The sequence below is a fragment of the Chelonoidis abingdonii genome, chromosome 1 (genome assembly GCF_003597395.2).
Source record: "Chelonoidis abingdonii isolate Lonesome George chromosome 1, CheloAbing_2.0, whole genome shotgun sequence".
NCBI classification, from domain to species: domain Eukaryota; kingdom Metazoa; phylum Chordata; order Testudines; family Testudinidae; genus Chelonoidis; species Chelonoidis abingdonii.
Genome location: NC_133769.1, coordinates 77,207,122 through 77,225,363, shown reverse-complemented (window position 1 = coordinate 77,225,363; position 18,242 = coordinate 77,207,122). Strand labels below are relative to the sequence as shown.

The 18,242-nt window shown below is 42.8% G+C and overlaps 1 protein-coding gene across 3 annotated transcripts in view; it reads left to right on the top strand.

Moving 5' to 3' along the window:
- Positions 1-7,258: 7,258 nt before the first annotated feature.
- The window catches only part of PPP1R12A (protein phosphatase 1 regulatory subunit 12A), a 235,330-nt gene continuing 224,346 nt past the window's right edge, over positions 7,259-18,242 (top strand). For 2 of the 3 annotated variants that reach the window (XM_032798961.2, XM_032798962.2), the window contains exon 1: positions 7,351-7,720. In XM_032798961.2, the coding sequence (XP_032654852.1) occupies positions 7,484-7,720 (237 nt within the window). In that variant the 5' untranslated portion in view covers positions 7,351-7,483. Of the gene's footprint in view, positions 7,721-18,242 lie in introns of all 3 variants that reach the window. The other variant, XM_032798963.2, reaches the window with a different exon arrangement.

Here is an 18,242-nt window from a genome sequence, read left to right as displayed (position 1 = left end):
GCATTAGCCTGCTAAACCCAGGGTTATGAGTTCAATCCTTGAGGGGGCAACTTAGGAATCTGGGGCAAAAATCAGTACTTGGTCCTGCTAGTGAAAACAAGGGGCTGGACTCAATGACCTTTCAGGGTCCCTTCTAGTTCTAGGAGATAGGATATCTCCATTATTTGATTTTATTTTTATAACAACATGCCAAGTGCTGGTCAAAATGTAAACAAAGACAATCCCTTCCCTGAGAAGCTTGGGGAAAGAAGTGTTTCCACAACCCAAAAAGCATACAGGTGGAATATTTTAGCTGATGCAAAAGCATCATCTGTAATATGGAAGCCTGCTGTCATAACCCACAAGCCTTGAATCAAGGTCTGCAGGAGCTGCCATGCTCCAACCCTCCACTTAGCAGCCTATTGACAACTGTTTACTCAAGACTCATGAAGTCCAGTTCCAGTCTGAGGCTCCACCCCAAGATCCTATTGGTGGAATCCCAGAGCAGCCAATTGGCCCATTAGGCATACTTTAGCCAGCAGTAAGACCAGGAAGCTGTCCGAACAACTGGGATTTGTCTTGCTTCAGACTATGTGCCTTTTGCATCCTGCTCTTGTTTTCTGATCTCCACTTAGTCCCTGACCTCCTGGTATCCTGACAAGACTGCCTCCGGTTACTGATTTGTGGTTCTGATCTCAAGTTTGTCTTTTGCTTCTGATCTCCTGGTAGCCTGACCCAGCTGACTCTCAACTCCTTTCTTGTTGTTTGGTAGCCCACGACCTGGCCATGCACCTGCATTTAATTGGCTTCTAACAAAGCCCTAGAATTGCAAAAAGTGTTTTTAACAAAACCAAACACATTGATAAATCATTTATAGTCCATTTGATAAGGTTAAAAAAATAATTGATGCCTGTCATTGCACAAACTAAAAGCATACTATACAAGCATAAGCACCGGTCATGCAAATACTTATATGATTAACTTTATACATCAATAGTTCAATTGAGTTCAATTGCATGACTTGTCTGTAAAGTTGTTCACCTGCACATTTGCAGGATCAAGCCTGCTGACAGTAAAATGTAAGAATAGGGGGCTACTGCTATCTAATTGTTTTCTATTTAGATGTCCTCTTAAAATGGTTTGATTAGGGAATATTTCCAAATGAAGCATTCTGCTGCCAATCACAAGTTTTCCTGCCAAAAGTTCATTTTTTCTCTTCCTTAATTATTAAATGTGTTATTAACCATTCTTGCAAGTCACTGGTTTTCATTTATATTATACAACTCTTGTTCTCACACATGGTCTTTACAGCAACCTTAACAATGTTAAGGAAGAATAATTTTCCAAATTAATGGACTGTGTGATAGTCCAATGTGCCAATCTATTAATATAACAGATTATGAGGTTATTATTAAGACTTTGCATGAGAGTGCAAATTGGGGTATGTATTGTTTTTCACTATCTATTGAAGATTGTGTGTGTGTTATTGATAGTGTGTGGGAGATGTGAAGGTGGCAATGAATACTGGACACTTTCCCCTTGTTTCATATTTGTAAGATTCTGGATTGGTGAGACGTATCTTGGTACAAGTTTAACTGTCACTAAACAATTTGTTTTATTAACTCTCAATTCCCTATTATCTCACATGCCTGCTATTGATGTCACCTACTTTATATTTTCTGGTCTCTTTGTAGTACTGCTGTGATCACACACAATTATATGCTTAATCCAATCTATATATCAACTACATAAACTGTCTTTGGCCTCTCCCTAATAGTATTGTGCATATAGACACACACAAAGATTTTCAAGAATAATTAATGATTTTGAATGCTCAACTTCAGACACCTCAATGTGGCCTGGTTTTCAGAAAATGCTCCTCCTCCAAAACCGAGGTTCCTTTAACCAGGTTCCAGGGAGGTGATGGGAGGGAGGGGAGGAGCTGATCAGCAGGGCTGCTGGTGGGTGCTACATTGGGCACTCAAAAATTGAGACACTTATAATCACTGCTCATGTTTGATAACCTTGGGGATTTACATATATAAATTTATGCCCTGCAGTTATTCAATTACCCCATCTTATTCTGTGATCTTGTTGGTTTACACAAGCTAAGTAGAGATAGGACCTGTCAAGATAAAATTCCTTTTCAAAGGGTGAACAGAAAGCTCAAGGTAGGACTTAAGTGGTGCATAGGCCTTGTGTTGACCCTCTGCATGGAGCTGAATTTCACCAGCTGTGCTTGTGTGGCAGATTACAAAAGAGCACACAATTGCTGTAGCAATTATTGATGCTCCAGGAAATGGTATATCTCCATGTGACCGAGTACTGAACCAATCCCCCAGCCTAGCATCTGATCTCCACTCTATACCATCAAACTGATATGACAGAAGAGAAAAAAGCCCATTGGGCTAAGGGCATGTTGCTGCTAAGGTTACTGTTTTGTATGAGATACAAAAACAAGATCATAATCACCCCACCCCAGCCCCACTTCTTCCTGCCCCCAGCCCACTCTACCCGTTTCCCCAAGGCCCTTGCTCTGCCTCTTCCTCCCACGTCCCCACTCCTCCCCCTCCCTCCAAGTGTCTCCTGAACAGCCAATTCACAGTGGGCAGGAGGTGATGGGAGGAAGGGGGAGGAATTCATCATCGGGGATGTTGGTGGGTGGGAGGCACTGTGGGGGGAGGGAAGAGGGGAGCTTAGCTGCTGGTGGGTGCTAAACACCTGCTAATTTTTGTCCATGAGTGCTTGCTGGAGCACCCACAGCATTGGTGCCTATGACATAGACCATGGCACCTTTTTGTGTTAACCCTGGTATCCTGGCAAAATTCAAATTTAGATATTGATATTATGTGTGAAGCACTTTGAAGATACAAAATACTATAGTTTATTATTATTAAATTCTTGTTCTAAAATGTTTTGTAGTTTTGCTGTACACTGTGAGGCTACATCTAAACCATGACCTAGAGGTGTGATCCCCTGCTCATGTACACATACTTGTATTAGCTCTCATTAAGCTAGCACAAGTATAAATAGCAGTGAAGCCGTGGTTGCAGGAGTGTTGAGTGCATACTCACTGATTTCAGGTGGGTTTATACTTGGCACGGCACGGCACGGCACGGCACGGCACGGCACAGCACAGCTATAGCTCTGCTACCTGTACTACTGTGGCTACACTATTATTTATATTCATGTTAGCTTGATGAAAGCTAGTGCAGGGGTAAATGAGCAGGGGTACCACAATCTTAACTCATAGAATGTCTTTGCTGCAAAGTTAGCCTGGCTCCCAGGTCTGAGCACCCAGGTTTGCCTAGCCTGAGTGTGGACAGCCACACTGCAAAACCACATTCAAGTTCATACACTCACTGCTGCTCCAGTCCCCAGGGTGTTTTGCTAGGACTTCTGGGCGCATGTTCCTTGATTCTTTGTCCTGCAGTAAGCTGAGTAGCATTTTCCCCCATGAACTGTGGGAAAAATTGCCTGTCCTTGGTATCTAAGGATTATCAGCACTAGAGTGATTTAGCATGCATCCTCACTGTGAAGTTATTGGCCCAAGTGAAAGCAGAACCTGGGCTCTAACCTACACCCACAGCTGTGTCAGCTAGCTCAGGTTGAAAGCTCCACTAAATTCTGTGAAAGGCAAGGTGTGTGCATGTGTGAATTAGAGGGGGCTGGAGGCCCAAGCTAACTTTGCAGTGAGAACATACCTGTTAACAGCTCATAGAGTAGAATGCATTTCAGTGGTCAGAGCATTTAGGGCCTGAATCTACAAGTTATTAAGCACTCTGGCCTGATCTCGAAAAGCACTTAACATGTGAGTAGTCAGAGATGATAGGACTGATTTAGATGGATGATAGGACTACTAGTGTGCTTAAATGAAGCATGTGCTTTAGAGTTTTGCTGGATTGAGATAGAGCAGTCAGCACTTTGCAGGATTGAGTCGATGCTTCCAAACAATTACTATAGAACGTGTGACAGTTTGCAAAATGTCTGTGTAAAACGTATGGTTTTATGAAACTGCTGTACCATTGAATGCCTGAGTGTATAGCAAATCAGCTATTTGCTCACACGGTTTATGTTATGTAGCTCCCAACCAAGTCTATACAGATGAACAGGAACAACAAGGAATCATTAACCTCAATGGTCTTCCATTCAGGTTGGAAGCAACCTAGAACAATGAAATGGATGCAGGTTATCTGCAGGGTGTGGTGTTGCCACAATGGAAAACCCAAAGAAGCAAAGAAACAAGGTGTTAGAATAGCTTTTAAAAACACAGACTCTGAGGGTATGGCTACACTTACAGCTGTACAGCGCTGGGAGTTACAGCTGTCTTCATACAGCTGTGCAGGGAAAGCACTGCAGTGTGGCCACACTGACAGCTACCAGTGCTGCAGTGTGGCCGCATCTGCAGCGCTGTTGGGAGTGGTGCATTATGGGCAGCTATCCCAGAGTTCAAGTGGCTGCAACATGCTTTTCAAAAGAGAGGGGTGGGGTGGAGTGTGACAGGGAGCGTGGGGGAGACAGAGAGAGTAGATTTTTGGAGCTGACACTGTGTCAGCTCCCTGCCTTGCAAGTTCTAAGGACTGGAAGATACACAGCACCAACCTTCAATCATTTTAAAAGTTTCGACCCCTTCCCCCACCCCTCTCTTATTCACCAAATGCAAATAGCCTTCAGACCAGATAAGCAGCTGCTCCAAAATGGACTCCCCCCTTCCTCCGTGTTGCTTCTCTCCTCAAGCAAACACTAACATTCCAAATGAATACCCCTACCTGGCTCTGCCCGAGCAAACGAGCTGTGTTTGTTTTTTAGATAAGCAGCTCCAGGAGCCCGGAGTTCACAACAAAACAGCAGAGTGGCTGAACAGGCATTCTGGGATACCTCCGAATACCATGGGAGGCCAATTACAGTGCTTTGGTGGCCACACTTGCAGAGCAGCGCTGCATCACCAGTGCTGCAATCCTTATACCCAGGGAGAGCAGGAGTACAGCCAGCGCTGCAGCCAGGGGAGATGCAGCGCTCTATGTGCCTTTGCAAGCGTGGACGTGAGTAAGTTGCAACGCTGTAAACCCACCCAGCGCTGCAAGTCTCCAGTGTAGCCATGGCCTGAGTGATTTAGGAACAAAAAGGGATATACTCTGAGTTGGGGAACCTTTTGAGCACCAGACATGAATCAGCTAACGGGACTTGCTGCTGGTGTCAAGAGATACTCCCTGGTCAGGAAGACAAACTGAACTAGAGGAGTGAATTCCAGGAGAGGGGACCTGGGAGCCCTGAAAGCACTGATCAAAACCCAAAGAAAATGCTCGGCAGTGTGAGGACTCTGAGCCAGGGAATTGTAAAAGGTGTTTATTTTTGCCCAGAATCTGTGTATCTTGTGATTTGTCTATGAGTAAAGTGGTTAGGAATTCCTCTACAACAGAGGTAGGCAACTGCAGCACGCGAGCTGATTTACAAGTAGCACTCACGCTGCCTGGGTCCTGGCCACAGTCTGGGGGCTCTGCATTTTAAATTTAATTTTAATGAAGCTTTCTTACATTTAAAGACCTTTTACTTTACAACATACAATAATAATTTAGTTATATATTATAGACATAGAAAGAGACCTTCTAAAAATGTTAAAATGTATTACTGGCACGCAAAACCTTAAATTAGAGTGAATAAATGAAGACTCGGCACACCACTTCTGAAAGGTTGCCGACCCCTGCTCTACAAAGTCTGTTACTTGCCTCAAACTATAAACCAGTGTATCTTTGAGGATGGAGCTCAAGGAGAATGTTCTTAAGCTATTGGGGATATTTGGGGGGTTCTGCATTGGTCTTGGGACCTAGGGCAGCTAAACCATGGGATCCTATTCCACAGAATCATTGCCCCAGAAGCCAAGACTGGCTGAAGCCTGCCCAAATGCAAGAAAGTTTAGAAGCACATAAATCCAGCATTCAGGTCCAAACCCAGTAGGTTGGTGAATGTCCACACAGGGGAATTCAATCACGACTCTGACAGAGAAAATAGGGTTACTCATGTTAGTAAAAATCACTATGAAGACTGATTCTAAAGTGCTTTGAGGATTAAAGATACTATAAAAATTATCCACAAAGGGTCGCACTTTTAATTGCAGGTGCCCAATAAATGTCTATGGACATTTATGCATATGGTCAATGGGGATGTTTAATCTGCAAATTGTGTTCATGCTCCACTGCTGACATTTGAAAAGATGTCTTAATGGAGTTGCCTAAACTATGTCTGTTGAATATGTTCACACCCACCCACTATGCCTGCAAATTTTGCATAAAGGTTCTGTAGGCACAGTGGCTATGTGAGCAAATTTGGCGGATATAGCAAAGGTGTCTGCATATGGAAATTCAGCTCAAAATATACTGAGAAACTAATCTTATAGGTGGGTAACCTTAATGTAACCACCTCTTGTCAAATGCTGCTGGCACACATCAGTCGGCAGAAAAGAAAAAGTCTGATCAGGCTGTTGGAATGGCTGCAGCAAAGAAAAGGAACTCTTCTAACGAGGAAAGAAACGGTAACCTTGCAGAATTTGAAGTGTTAGAGGTTTTGTGACTGTCTCAGACCATATTTTGTTTCTTATTAATACAAATTCAAACTCTTCTCCAGTAAATTTAAACCCACATCTTCCCTCAAGGAAGGTAGAAACCAGAGCTAGGTTGATATAAATAAGACAGACCTACTGCTTCGCACGTCAGCTTGCTTTATCAGGAGTAATTATTCAAACTCCCCTCTGGGAAAGGTGTATTACCCCCACTTCGTTCAAAGAGGGAAACTGAGGCAAAATTTGCATAACGTGAACGAAGCCTCCCCCGGGGCTTTGCAGGAGCCCAGGGCCCTGCCTAGGCAGGCACCTGCTGAACTGCGGCCTCAGGGACGGACCGGTGACAGCCGCTACTCCTCGTTGTCACGACTCCCTATTTCCGCACGCGCTGCTAGGAGAGCCCCAAGCGACCTCTCTCAGCCGCTGGGCCAGGCGCAGCGAGCAGACTGGGGACATCGACCGAGAAAGGGCGGGGCCCTGCGCCCCCCCCCCCCCCCCCCCGCCTCCGGCGTGACCTTCCTGCTGAACTGCTCACCTCACCCCGCGCGCGACTCAACGGTCCCCTGCTCTGCTGCCACCCGCCCAGCAGCCTGCCACTTAGGCGCCCTCCCCCTCAGGGTCCTTGTGCCCCTCCGATGCTCCCCACTCTCCGGTTGCCGCTCTATCCCTGCCCAGCCTCCTCCAGCTCCCCCCGGCCCGCTCCCTCTACTCCGCTCTGATCTCACGCTCCAGTCTTTCGCAGCCCCGCCCTCTGATGTTTCCCTCTCCTCAGGAATCTCGCGAGATTATGTTAAAACCGCCGGCCTCCGCGCCCCTTCTCCGGCTCTTTCCCTGTAGGCGAGTGAGCGAGTGCGGCGCGGTGGCCGGGTTGGCCGCGGTGCTCTATGGGATAGTGGTGGATAGAGACTATCCTCGGTTCGGAGCGCTAGGGCTAGGCAGGAGCTGGGCATGAAGATGGCGGACGCCAAACAGAAGCGGAACGAGCAGCTGAAGCGCTGGCTCGGCTCCGAGACCGACCTGGAGCCGCCCGTGGTCAAGCGCAAAAAGACCAAAGTGAAGTTCGATGATGGCGCCGTTTTCCTAGCCGCCTGCTCCAGCGGGGACACGGACGAGGTGCTGCGGCTGCTGGAGCGGGGCGCCGACATCAACTACGCCAATGTGGACGGGCTCACCGCACTGCACCAGGTCCGTGCGGGGCCTAGCTCGGCCTGAGCGCGGGGCACCGGGGCTCGGCCTGGCCGCGCGGGGGCGGGAGGTGCTCTGGCGGGCCCCGCTGGAGATGGGGGCGGGAGGGGCTCTGGCGATCGGGGCCTGGCTGCGGGCGTGGAAAGGTGCTGCCAAGTCTGGCTCCAGCTCTCCGGAGCGGGGTCTGTCCCGGGAGTGTCGCCGCGGGCAGATGGATCGGGCCTATGGAGGCTGTTCTTCCTCGTTTTCCTTAATCTCTGGGATCGGCTCTACTCCACTGGCTGGGGCGGAGGCTAAGCCCTTTTCTCCCCTGGCTGGGGTGTTCCCGGGTCCTCTCTGCCTTCCTTCCTCCGGGACGGTGTCGGTGGGACCGCTTGGCTGTGGCTGGCATTGAAGGTGTCCCTGAGAAAGCGGGGTCCGCCGGGGCCCTGCCTGCTGTGTGACCAGGAAGGAGAGAAGGCGCCCCGGAGTTGGGGGAGGTGAAGGGCAGATCCTGGAAAGGGGGTGTTGTTGGCAGGTAGGGATGGTGGGATGAGAAACGGAGTCACTCCCACGTTTGCTGTTAATATCGGGAGCGATTTCCTGCAGCACCGACACCTCCAATTTCTTTGCACTTTAGGGGATTAAATCCGCATTTTGTGAAAGCGAATCATTTATTTTTCTCTGGTTTCTAGGGGGAACAAATGTTTTGTTCTTAATATAGAAACGTGTGTCAATAGGAGACTGGCTTCTTTCTTTATTGATGGTTTCTGCCGCAGTGTGAAAGCCCTACTCTTAGGTTAGCAGTGTTTTTACAGTATATTTTTCCTGCGGTGGGAGGCTGTAAGAAGGGATTGCTTTGTTCACAGTTTTTGAGCTAAGATCTAACTTTCATTTAGGGTGGGGGGAATGGAACGACAAGGAAAGTGGCCGTGAAGTTTTCTCAAAATGGATGCTTTGTGCATGTTAAAGTTTTATAGCAATCTGATTGGAATCTGAAAATGTTAGCCAAATAAGGAAAGGCAGTGGCAATCCAGAGATAATGTGGGTTTGCCTGAATAGTTTTCGTTTGTGCAACAGACCAAAAACTGTAGTAGCATATCACATTCACTGAACTAAATTCAGAAAAGCAAGAATAATCTCTTTTGACAGATTAATTTTTTGTTTTGATAATTGTACCTCAGTAGTTCCAGAAAGACTTAGTAATAATAAGCTCTAGTTTGATCAGGTAAAAATCTTTCCAAAATAGCGCAGTGAGGGAATTCAGAGCAATGTAGTGACAAGTGTTCTGTTTCTAAACGCAAACTGATGACTTCAGTGTGTAGGAAACCTCTTGATACTGAAATAAGTGTGAGGAATGCCTCATTATTTATTGTAATAACTAACAGTAAATGGATTGCTTTGAACTGGATTTTATGCTTTTAACTCTTAACGTAATGTAAGGTATATAACAGCTTTACTGTTTCCTGTACAAAAGTTGTCACCTGCCCTTTCATTGAATTATTAGCCTTGATAGAATTGGTATGCTTCGTACTGGCAAAAAAATAACAAAGAATGAACATGACAATTTATAGGGTAATCATCAATTTTGTGTTTTAGTAACATTCTGGCAAACTCCTTAATTTCAGTATAGGTTGTGTTGTTTGGCAAACTAGTATACTGCAGCTTCGTTTAATCAACCTGGGTACTCGTACGCTGAAGAAATATCTTACTAATCAGAAGTCATATCTTATTTGGTTAGATGTTAATATGTAAACAGGTTCTTTCAGATTCAGAATGTATAGAACTTTTAATAGTGGGAACAAAAGGATGAAGTGTTATTTTTTATAATTATTGGTAGAACAACAAATTAAGACTAAGGTTTCCAGTTTTTGGCATTTTTGAGAAGCCTTTTTAAAAAGCAGGTGAAGAGGAGTCTCCTTGACAACTTATGATACTGTAGTGCAACGTTTTTAGCGCTTATTAATGTCACCCTTGTTTCCCCACTGTCAGACTTTTGCCCCTCCTTAATTTGCAAGCTGACCTCAGATAGTGGGAGATCAAGACAGGTGCAGATTTTTGTCTTTTTTACTTCTGTTATTACTCTTGTGTCACTGCTATATGGTATAACTAAAAATGACTTTGAGAGGCTTCTTTCAGCAAACATCTAGCTGAAAAGCAAATTAAGAGATTTAACTGTGAATTGATAGTTTTCTTAAAATGATTAGTAAATGATTATACAATCTCCCAACCCTTTCAGAGAATGTATTGGTTGCAGTATCCCTTTAATTGACACACAGTCTTTAGTGTAGCCAAACTTCTGTGGTGTTCATTCATTTGAGACAAAATAGAAAATGCTGGACAACATATATACAATAGATGGGTCTACACTAAATGAGAGTTGCTGTGGTATGAAGTAAGGCCATGTGTACCTTAGGGAAATTTCTCAAAAGTTTAACACTTTGCTAATGCCATTGTGACTTCACTGGTGTTGGTAATGTTGAAAGCCCTATTTCTACACAAGATTTTCCATGGTTGCCATAATTTTTAAGCACTCTGTCAATCAATTTAGACCTGCTCATCCACGTGAAACAAGAATACCATCATGATATCTAAAATGAAGTGATTTATCCGCATTTTTGGACCTCTTTCTTCCCCCTGTTCTCATCCATTTTTTCCACATCAGCTGCGTTCTCCTGTCTTGAGTAGCCCACCATGAGTTAGGTTTTAGTGCACTAGAGCAGGAGCATAAACTACATTTTTGTAATATTTTCATGTAACTACAAGGCAGTATGGGAAAAAGGGATAAGCAGCACTTTCCTTCAAAGCCCTGATGGTTGGTGGCAGTTCCTCAACATGTTTACCCCTGAACACATGGGGTAGGTTCAGTTTCACCAGGAGTGGTGGCCTGTCGGTCGCTGTGAGGGCGGCAGTCAGGCTGCCTTCTGCGGCCTGCCTGCGAGAGGTGTGCTGGTCCCGCAGCTTCGGTGGCAATTCGGCGGCGGGTATGTCAAAGACACAGGACCGGTGGACCTCCCGCAGGCATGCTGCCAGAAGCTGCTTGACTGCTGTGCTTGGGGCGGCAAAATACATAGAGCCACCCCTGAATTTCACTGCAGCTGGAGGTGTAATTTCCAGCTCAGGCTAACTTTGATTAAACTAGTGAGCTAAAAATAACAGTGTAGCTGTACAGCGCAAGCTAGCTGACTGAGAACAATCCAGTTGGAGTCTCTAGGTAAGTACTTAGGCAGGTAGATTGCTGCTGCTACGGTGGCTAACCTGCTTTTTGTAGCATATTAGCTGGATCAACGTTAATGCATATGTGTCTACCCAAAATGGAAATTATTCCTCCAGCTTCAGTGTAGATGTACCCTCGGTTTCCATTGTGGCAACAAGTTGTGCTACCAGCCAAATCACTGGACCATTCAATAGCCAATCTGTTCCAATATCAAGACTCAAAAGCTAGTTGAGTGGAGTAATAAAATTTGTAGGATGAACTAGGCGGAGTTTTTATCCCTCTTCCTGTATAACCAAACAAATTCTTAGTGTGCTTCTTATTCAGTATGCATTCTAAAGGCCAATGTGTACTGCAGACATTTATTTCTGAGATGGAAAGTATAAGTGCCTCTCTCCCCTATACTGCCTACACATTTTAATTCTACAGTGATTTAACACTAATTGCTAATTTCATTTTATATTTTGCTGTGCAGAAGTAGGCATGGTGCATGTTAAGTGCACTTCTTTTTTTAAAGGGATGCAGCATCTTAAACTACATTTTGTCACATTTACCACGTATATTCCAAGTAGTATTTAAGCTTGCTATTTGCAATTCAGTGAAGAAAAATACTTGTAGTCTAGGTTAGAATAGATTATCATAATGGTCCCTTCTGATTTTAACCTCTTCGAATTTGATTCTTATTTTGTGCTTTTGACAGGGTTGTGCATAGTTGGGTTCCATGTTTTTTGGGTTGGGGCTTCCTAATCCAAATGTTCCATTAACTCAATGGAAGTTGTAAAAGGCAGAGGCTCTGAATAATGCATTTTTTCGATATAACAGTTATGTGCATAGATGTAACGCAGGGATTGTAGGGAGTCTTTGAAACTCTTTTCTTCTGATGTGTCCTTCCAGGTAGTTCAGCAGGGACTTAAGAGAAGAATAGAATCAGGAGGTGAGATGTGATGTCATGTCTACTTGCTAGCATTTAATTTTGGGGGGGGCAGGGGGAGAGAGAAATTGCCTGTGTGTGGCTGGTCTGTTAGAGCCTCCACATCGTCACTTAAAAAAAATAAATTAGAAATTCTTAGTACAGGCCAACTCTGAGAACAGACTTAGTGACACAAGCCACATGCAAACATGGTTTTTTGTTTATGTTGGGTATAAAAGTGTCTTCATGTGCACAGGGTTTTATGGAATGATTGATTGTAAAAGGAGACTGCCAAATAATGTTAAAACTTGTTGACCAGAGCTCTAAATTGCATAGTATGTATAGTCACATCTTGAAGCAAAGACTTTAGTTTTGTAGTTCTCATTAGTGGTAGGTTTTTAATCTATAGGCTCATCCCTAAGATATTGGAATGCTTTGTGAACAGTCATTTGTCTTTCTACACCTGTGAGCTATAGGGAAGTATTGACACCGTTTTGCCACATAACTGGTGATCAAGCTGATGTGGACATATAACACTAGCTATTTGAACTGAACACTTGATAGTACGGTACAGACTGATTTAATTGCCTTACTATCTCTTAAACTCTTCTTCCTAACAAACTGCTGTTTAGTCTGAAGAAGAGTTCTGTGTAGCTCGAAAGCTTGTATCTCTCACTAACAGAAGTTGGTCCACTAAAAGTGTTACCTCACTCACTTTGTAGCTAAAACATAGTTTTCATGTGGAGCTTGGGGGAACTAATTTTAAGAATATCTTGATGCTGTTGTCTTGATATTGTTCAGCACTGGCTTAGCAGCGGCTAGCAACACTATAACCACAGATAATTCATTATAGAATTGTACAGTGATCGGTTTTTGGTTGACAAAGGGCAAGCTTGGAGATGGCACTACATGCCATGTGTGCTGTTAATTATCTTAATATTTACCAATCTGCGAGGTAGTTGCTTTGAGTTTACTTGGAAATAAGTTAACTGTCTCCCCTTTATTTCAAACATATGCAGTAATTGCTTATTTATGGCAAATGTATATGCTTGATCACTCATGCTGACATGGACTTTAGTACTGATTGCCATTAAATATCTTGGGTAATAGCCATATCCCCCTCTAATGCCTTTACACCTGATCAAAGGGTTGGAGTGGTGTAAAAGGGTGCTTAAAAACCAGTGATTGAGCTTGGATGGAGTCCACTGGCTTAAAAACAGAGGAAGATAGCTGGAAGACTTCTTCTGAGGACCCGCTTGCAAGTCCTGGGTTAGGAAGTGTACCACAGGCAAGGGAACACAACATACAGCATGACAGCCTGGTAGCCAGGGGCAGACTGCTGTAATCTAAGCCCCTGTGGCCATCTACATTACAATAGAAGCTGTAGAGCAATTTGGGATCAGGATGATGCAAAAATGGCTCAAAGCCACCTTAGCACCCAACCCGCACTCCCTGAGCTGCGACTTCAGTGGTGTTGGTCTTACTGGAGGACAGAGTCTTGCCCCTTTTGCAGAAACAATTAGTTTTACATTAGATATAAAAAATTAGCACAAAAATCTTGAAATCCATACATCAGAATTTGTACTTGGCTTACTGTGAAACTGACACCTTCCATCTCATTGCATGTGGGGGGAAATCCTTTTTGTTTCTGATAACGCTGTATCCTTAGAGGTGAGGATTTTTAAAAAATCCTTTATTGGTCATTTTTCTGCTTTTTTCCTTTTGTGTGTGTATCAGTCTGGCAACAGAAGTGGGGAAATCAGTTTCACTTCTGTGTTCTTAATGTTGCACTGTCTGACTTCAGACTGGGAAATATGTCTGTTTAAAAAAAAAATTAATTATGGTGCAAACACTTCTGCTGGCCATAGATTCTGTAAAACCTGTTCATTTCCAGGAAATGGGAATTGAATAGCATAACGCTTCAGTGTGACCAAGCTAATAACTATTTTAAGAGAAGTCTTAATTTCCTGACTTCTGTGCTTAATTTTGCAACCTTAATATTGAATTAATAAAGGCTTTTCTATCTCTTCCTCCACCACAACTACTTCTTTAGAGAGGACCGAAATTAAAGTATATGAAGTGTTTGGCACATCATGCGCCCCTTCATACTACATGATAACTTAGGGCATCTATAGTACTTAGCATACGTATAAGAAAAACCGTATTTTCTACTAAGCTTGTGACTGCATACAAATTTTTGTAGAGTGCAATAATTGTAAATATTATACCTTTCCAAACTTGGCTTAACAGACTTGTGCATACTGAGGATTAACTATATACCAAGTTTGAACCCAACCTCTCTTTTTTTTTTTTTAATTGTGTGTAAAGGCAGGACATTGTCCCTGCTTAGTTATGCATTTGAAAGAGGACACTATAATAACTGAACTGCATTCTAGCATTTAGGCTGAAACAAAGTGTTGGGAAACTCCCATCTTAAAAACTACTAGCAATGGCATGAGTAGAAACATCTCAAACTTATTTATAATATCTGTAATATAGCATTTGAATAATAGCTTTATCAGATTGCCACATAGGTTTCATAACAAATTCAAAATATAGGCAATAACTACAGCCAATATAATTTTAGTTTGTAAAATAAGTTGCTGTTCAATGACCATGTCTTCTAGTTGTAAACTTTACCCTGGAATTAAGTATTCTTGATTCAGTACATTGTTGTGTTTACAGACTTCATTGGCACAATGAAACGTATAGCTTAAATGCCGTGTGTGTGCTGACATATGGTACATTTGATTGATTTTTAATTTTTTTCTTTTGTAATCTACTGTTGTGTAGTAAAAGGAATGTTACATAAAGCACTCATAACAATAGGTCGTTTGGGGACCACTGCATGTGAACATATTCAGATTGAGGAAGTTAATTGCTGATCTAGGCAGATGACTATGCTACTTGTGCTACCGCTGCAGTGCTGGAGTTAAAAGTGCTATAGTGTAAATCAGTGGTTCTCAGCCTGGGCCACTTATAGGGCTTGGCTACATTGGCACTTTACAACGCTGCAACTTTCGCGCTCAGGGGTGTGAAAAAACACCCCCCTGAGCGCTGCAAGATGCAGCGCTGTAAAGCGTCAGTATAATCAGCGCTGCACGCTACACCCGTAAAGGATGTGGTTTATGTGCAGCGCTGGGAGAGCTCTCTCCCAGCGCTGCGGCTCTCACCACACTCACACTTCAAAGCGCTGCCGTGGCAGCGCTCCCGCAGCACTGCCCCGGCAGCGCTTTGAAATTTCTAGTGTAGCCAAGGCCATAGTCTAATCAGCACATGGCTGTGGCTCATATGACATCCTCAGAGCAATACAGGTATATATTCTGCGGATGCCGTGCTTATAACACTAGGGACCTGCATATGGGGCCAACAGTGGTAAATAGGTTGAGAACTACAGGTATAGACACTTGCTACTCTGACAGATTTTTTTTCTCATCACTCTAGTACAGTGGTTCACTTTTGTACTGGTGACCCCTTTCACATACCAAGCCTCTGAGTGTGCCCCTCCCCCTTATAAATGAAAAACAATTTTTAATATATTTAACACCATTATAAGTGCTGGAGCCAAAGCAGGTCTTGGGGTGGATGCTGGCAGCTTCCCCCCAATGTAATAACCTTGCAATCCCCTGAAGGGTCCTGATCCTCAGTTTGAGAACCCCTGCTCTAGTAAATCCATACTCTTGAGGCAGTAGCTAGGTCTATGGAAGAATTCTTCCGTCACACTAGCTGTGTCTACAATGAGGGTTAGGTCAATCTAACTACTGTGCACAGGGTATGAAATTTTTCATAGCCCTGAGCAGTGTAGCTAGGTCCACCTAATTTTTAGGTGTAGAGTAGCCTAAGCCTAGGTGTCATTGTAGCTTTTGAACGTAACTTGTAACTATTTCACTTCTATTTACTGAAATGGTATAATAATTCTGATTGTATTGTGAGCTCTTGGCAGGTGGTGGCACATCCTCAGATGATGATTGCTGTTGGAGCCATGACTTCAAAAGATCATCCTTAAGCTGAGGATCTGTGCCCATATCTTCTGCGTACACACTTACAGGCATAACTGGAAATAATGTAAGCTTTTGAATGGTTGGATTTTTTTGGTGTTTTGGTGAGCTTTATATTGTCTATTCCAGTTAATAGGTTATGCTTACTGATATAAGTGATTTGAGGACTACCAAAGAGAACACAGCATTCAGTAACATTTATCTGATTATATTTTATTGTTCTGACCAGATGCTTCAAAGGATGAATTACATAAGAACGCGCATTTGCCCCTTAATTGTCTCTTCTTCAGTTAAATTTCCCTTCTGAGATTTAAAAACTAAGATTTTAGCCATTAAGTACGTCACAATTAAGTATTCACTACTTGGCATGCATTGAGTAGTGCAAAATTTCATATTGCATGTAAAAGTTGTTGTTCTTACTAGTTATCTTTGTTGATCTGGCTAATTGGAATAGAGCTGAAAGTCTGTACGGCTAGTTGTAAGCAATGCATGTTCAGATGCTATCAGATGGGTGGAGACATTCCAAGCTGTCATGCTTGCTGTGTGCATTCCTGAAATGAGCCAATGGAAATCTTGGCATAGGAGTGGAGGCATTCCTCAGCTGTCACCTTTCTAGTGGTCTGTTAAAAGTGCATTGTGATATGTCAGTAAGGCACAGATTATCATGTATTTACAACAAACAAAATGGTTAGTCATGAGTGGTCTCTGGAGTTTTAAACATAGGGTTTAAATCAGGTATAGTAAGTTTTGTCAAACTACCACCTACGAAGTGGTATGTTAATGGATTTTGAGGCATCACTAACTACTGTACGAAACAGTTCATCTTGTCTTCCACTTTAAATTTACTGATGCAGAGTTTTAGAAATGTTTTCAAATATGAGTGGTGGCATTCAGTTGGCATAACAGATCCTCGATTGCTGTCATACACCTTCTTATAGCGTTTTATGAATATAAGGCTAATGGAGGCATTTAAATCATAAAATAAATGTAATTGATCTTTGATAAATACAGGGATTTTAATAAATAGCTGAGGCACTACAGACAAAATAATTACACAAAGGCCCAGTTTGGCATTGCACCTGCTTATGGTGACTCTCTGGCTTTTCTCCACAAAAGTGGTAGTTAGTGCTTTTGACTTTTAATAGCTAATAAGAACTGTGCAGCTCTATTTGTCTTCAGACAAAAATCTGTCACTCTCAATCAAAATTGGCTGGCCACAAATTATTTTAGTACTAATACTTATGTTGGTAAATGTAGAATGTCCTAGGTAGTGCATTCCAAATTTGTAAGAGGAGACCATTTAAAAACCGAAGCTTACCATAGGGACAAACATGAAAGGTAGAGAGAAGGAATGCAGTATCCAAGCAAACTAATTTATTTTGCACATGACTTTTTTTATAAAAATGTCCATCCATAATACGGCTAACGGGATATACCTCTAGAAGCAATATTTCCAGGATGGTGGACACGATCCTGAGAAGTGGTGACTATGAAAAAGATTTGGCATGAGCTCCCAGCACAGTGTTGTGGCCAAAGGGTTAATGTAACCCTTGGCTGCATAAACAGTGGAGTCTTGGGTAAGATAGAGAGGTTATTTTATCACTGTATTTGGCACTGTTGTTGAAAGATTGTGTCCAGTTCTGATGTCCACAATTGAAGAAGCATGTCAATAAACTGGAGAGGGATGGTTCAGAGAAGAGCAACAAGAATGATTAAAATAATGGAAAATGTGCCTCATAGCTTGAGCCCCTTGGATCTACTGCTATTTAGCGGAACAAAGAGAAGTTTAAAGGGATAAGTTTGTAGTTTTCATTGGCCTTGTGCTTCTAAATCATGTAGTGTTTTTTTTTGTTTGTTTGTTTTAAATCATATCCATAGGTGCTTAAATGTAGGTTTAGGATCCTTGTTTTGAAAACTTTGGCCTATCTATTTACAAAAAAAGTTTTGATAATTTTGTTAATGTATTGAAAGGCTAAACTTTCAGTCTTGTTTTGAAATGAGATTTTATGCCACTAACGTTTTAATAAATACAGCCTTACAATGTTGTAAACGTGCACACGGTTAGCTTTACTCACATGAATGGCCACTGGAGTCAGACTATTGTATTATTGTGAACTACTTTACATAACTGCATTCGTGTTTCCAGGACCAAGACCTTAACTTTATGTATCTTGTCTTTAGCATTTTTGTAAAATTTGAGACCTTACCAGAAGGGTCGGTTAAAAAACCTCAGCATTTAATTAAACTTTAGGTCTACATTAACACATTTTCAAATGAGTGTTACTAATCTACAGTTGACTTCACATGTAAATTGCTTTGGTCTAAAAATCACTCTGTACTGGTGCTTTATGACTTGATGGTGCCTAACCTCCATAAAAAGCTCAGCCCTGGATAAGTGGAAGACTCTCTCTCGTGCCATCC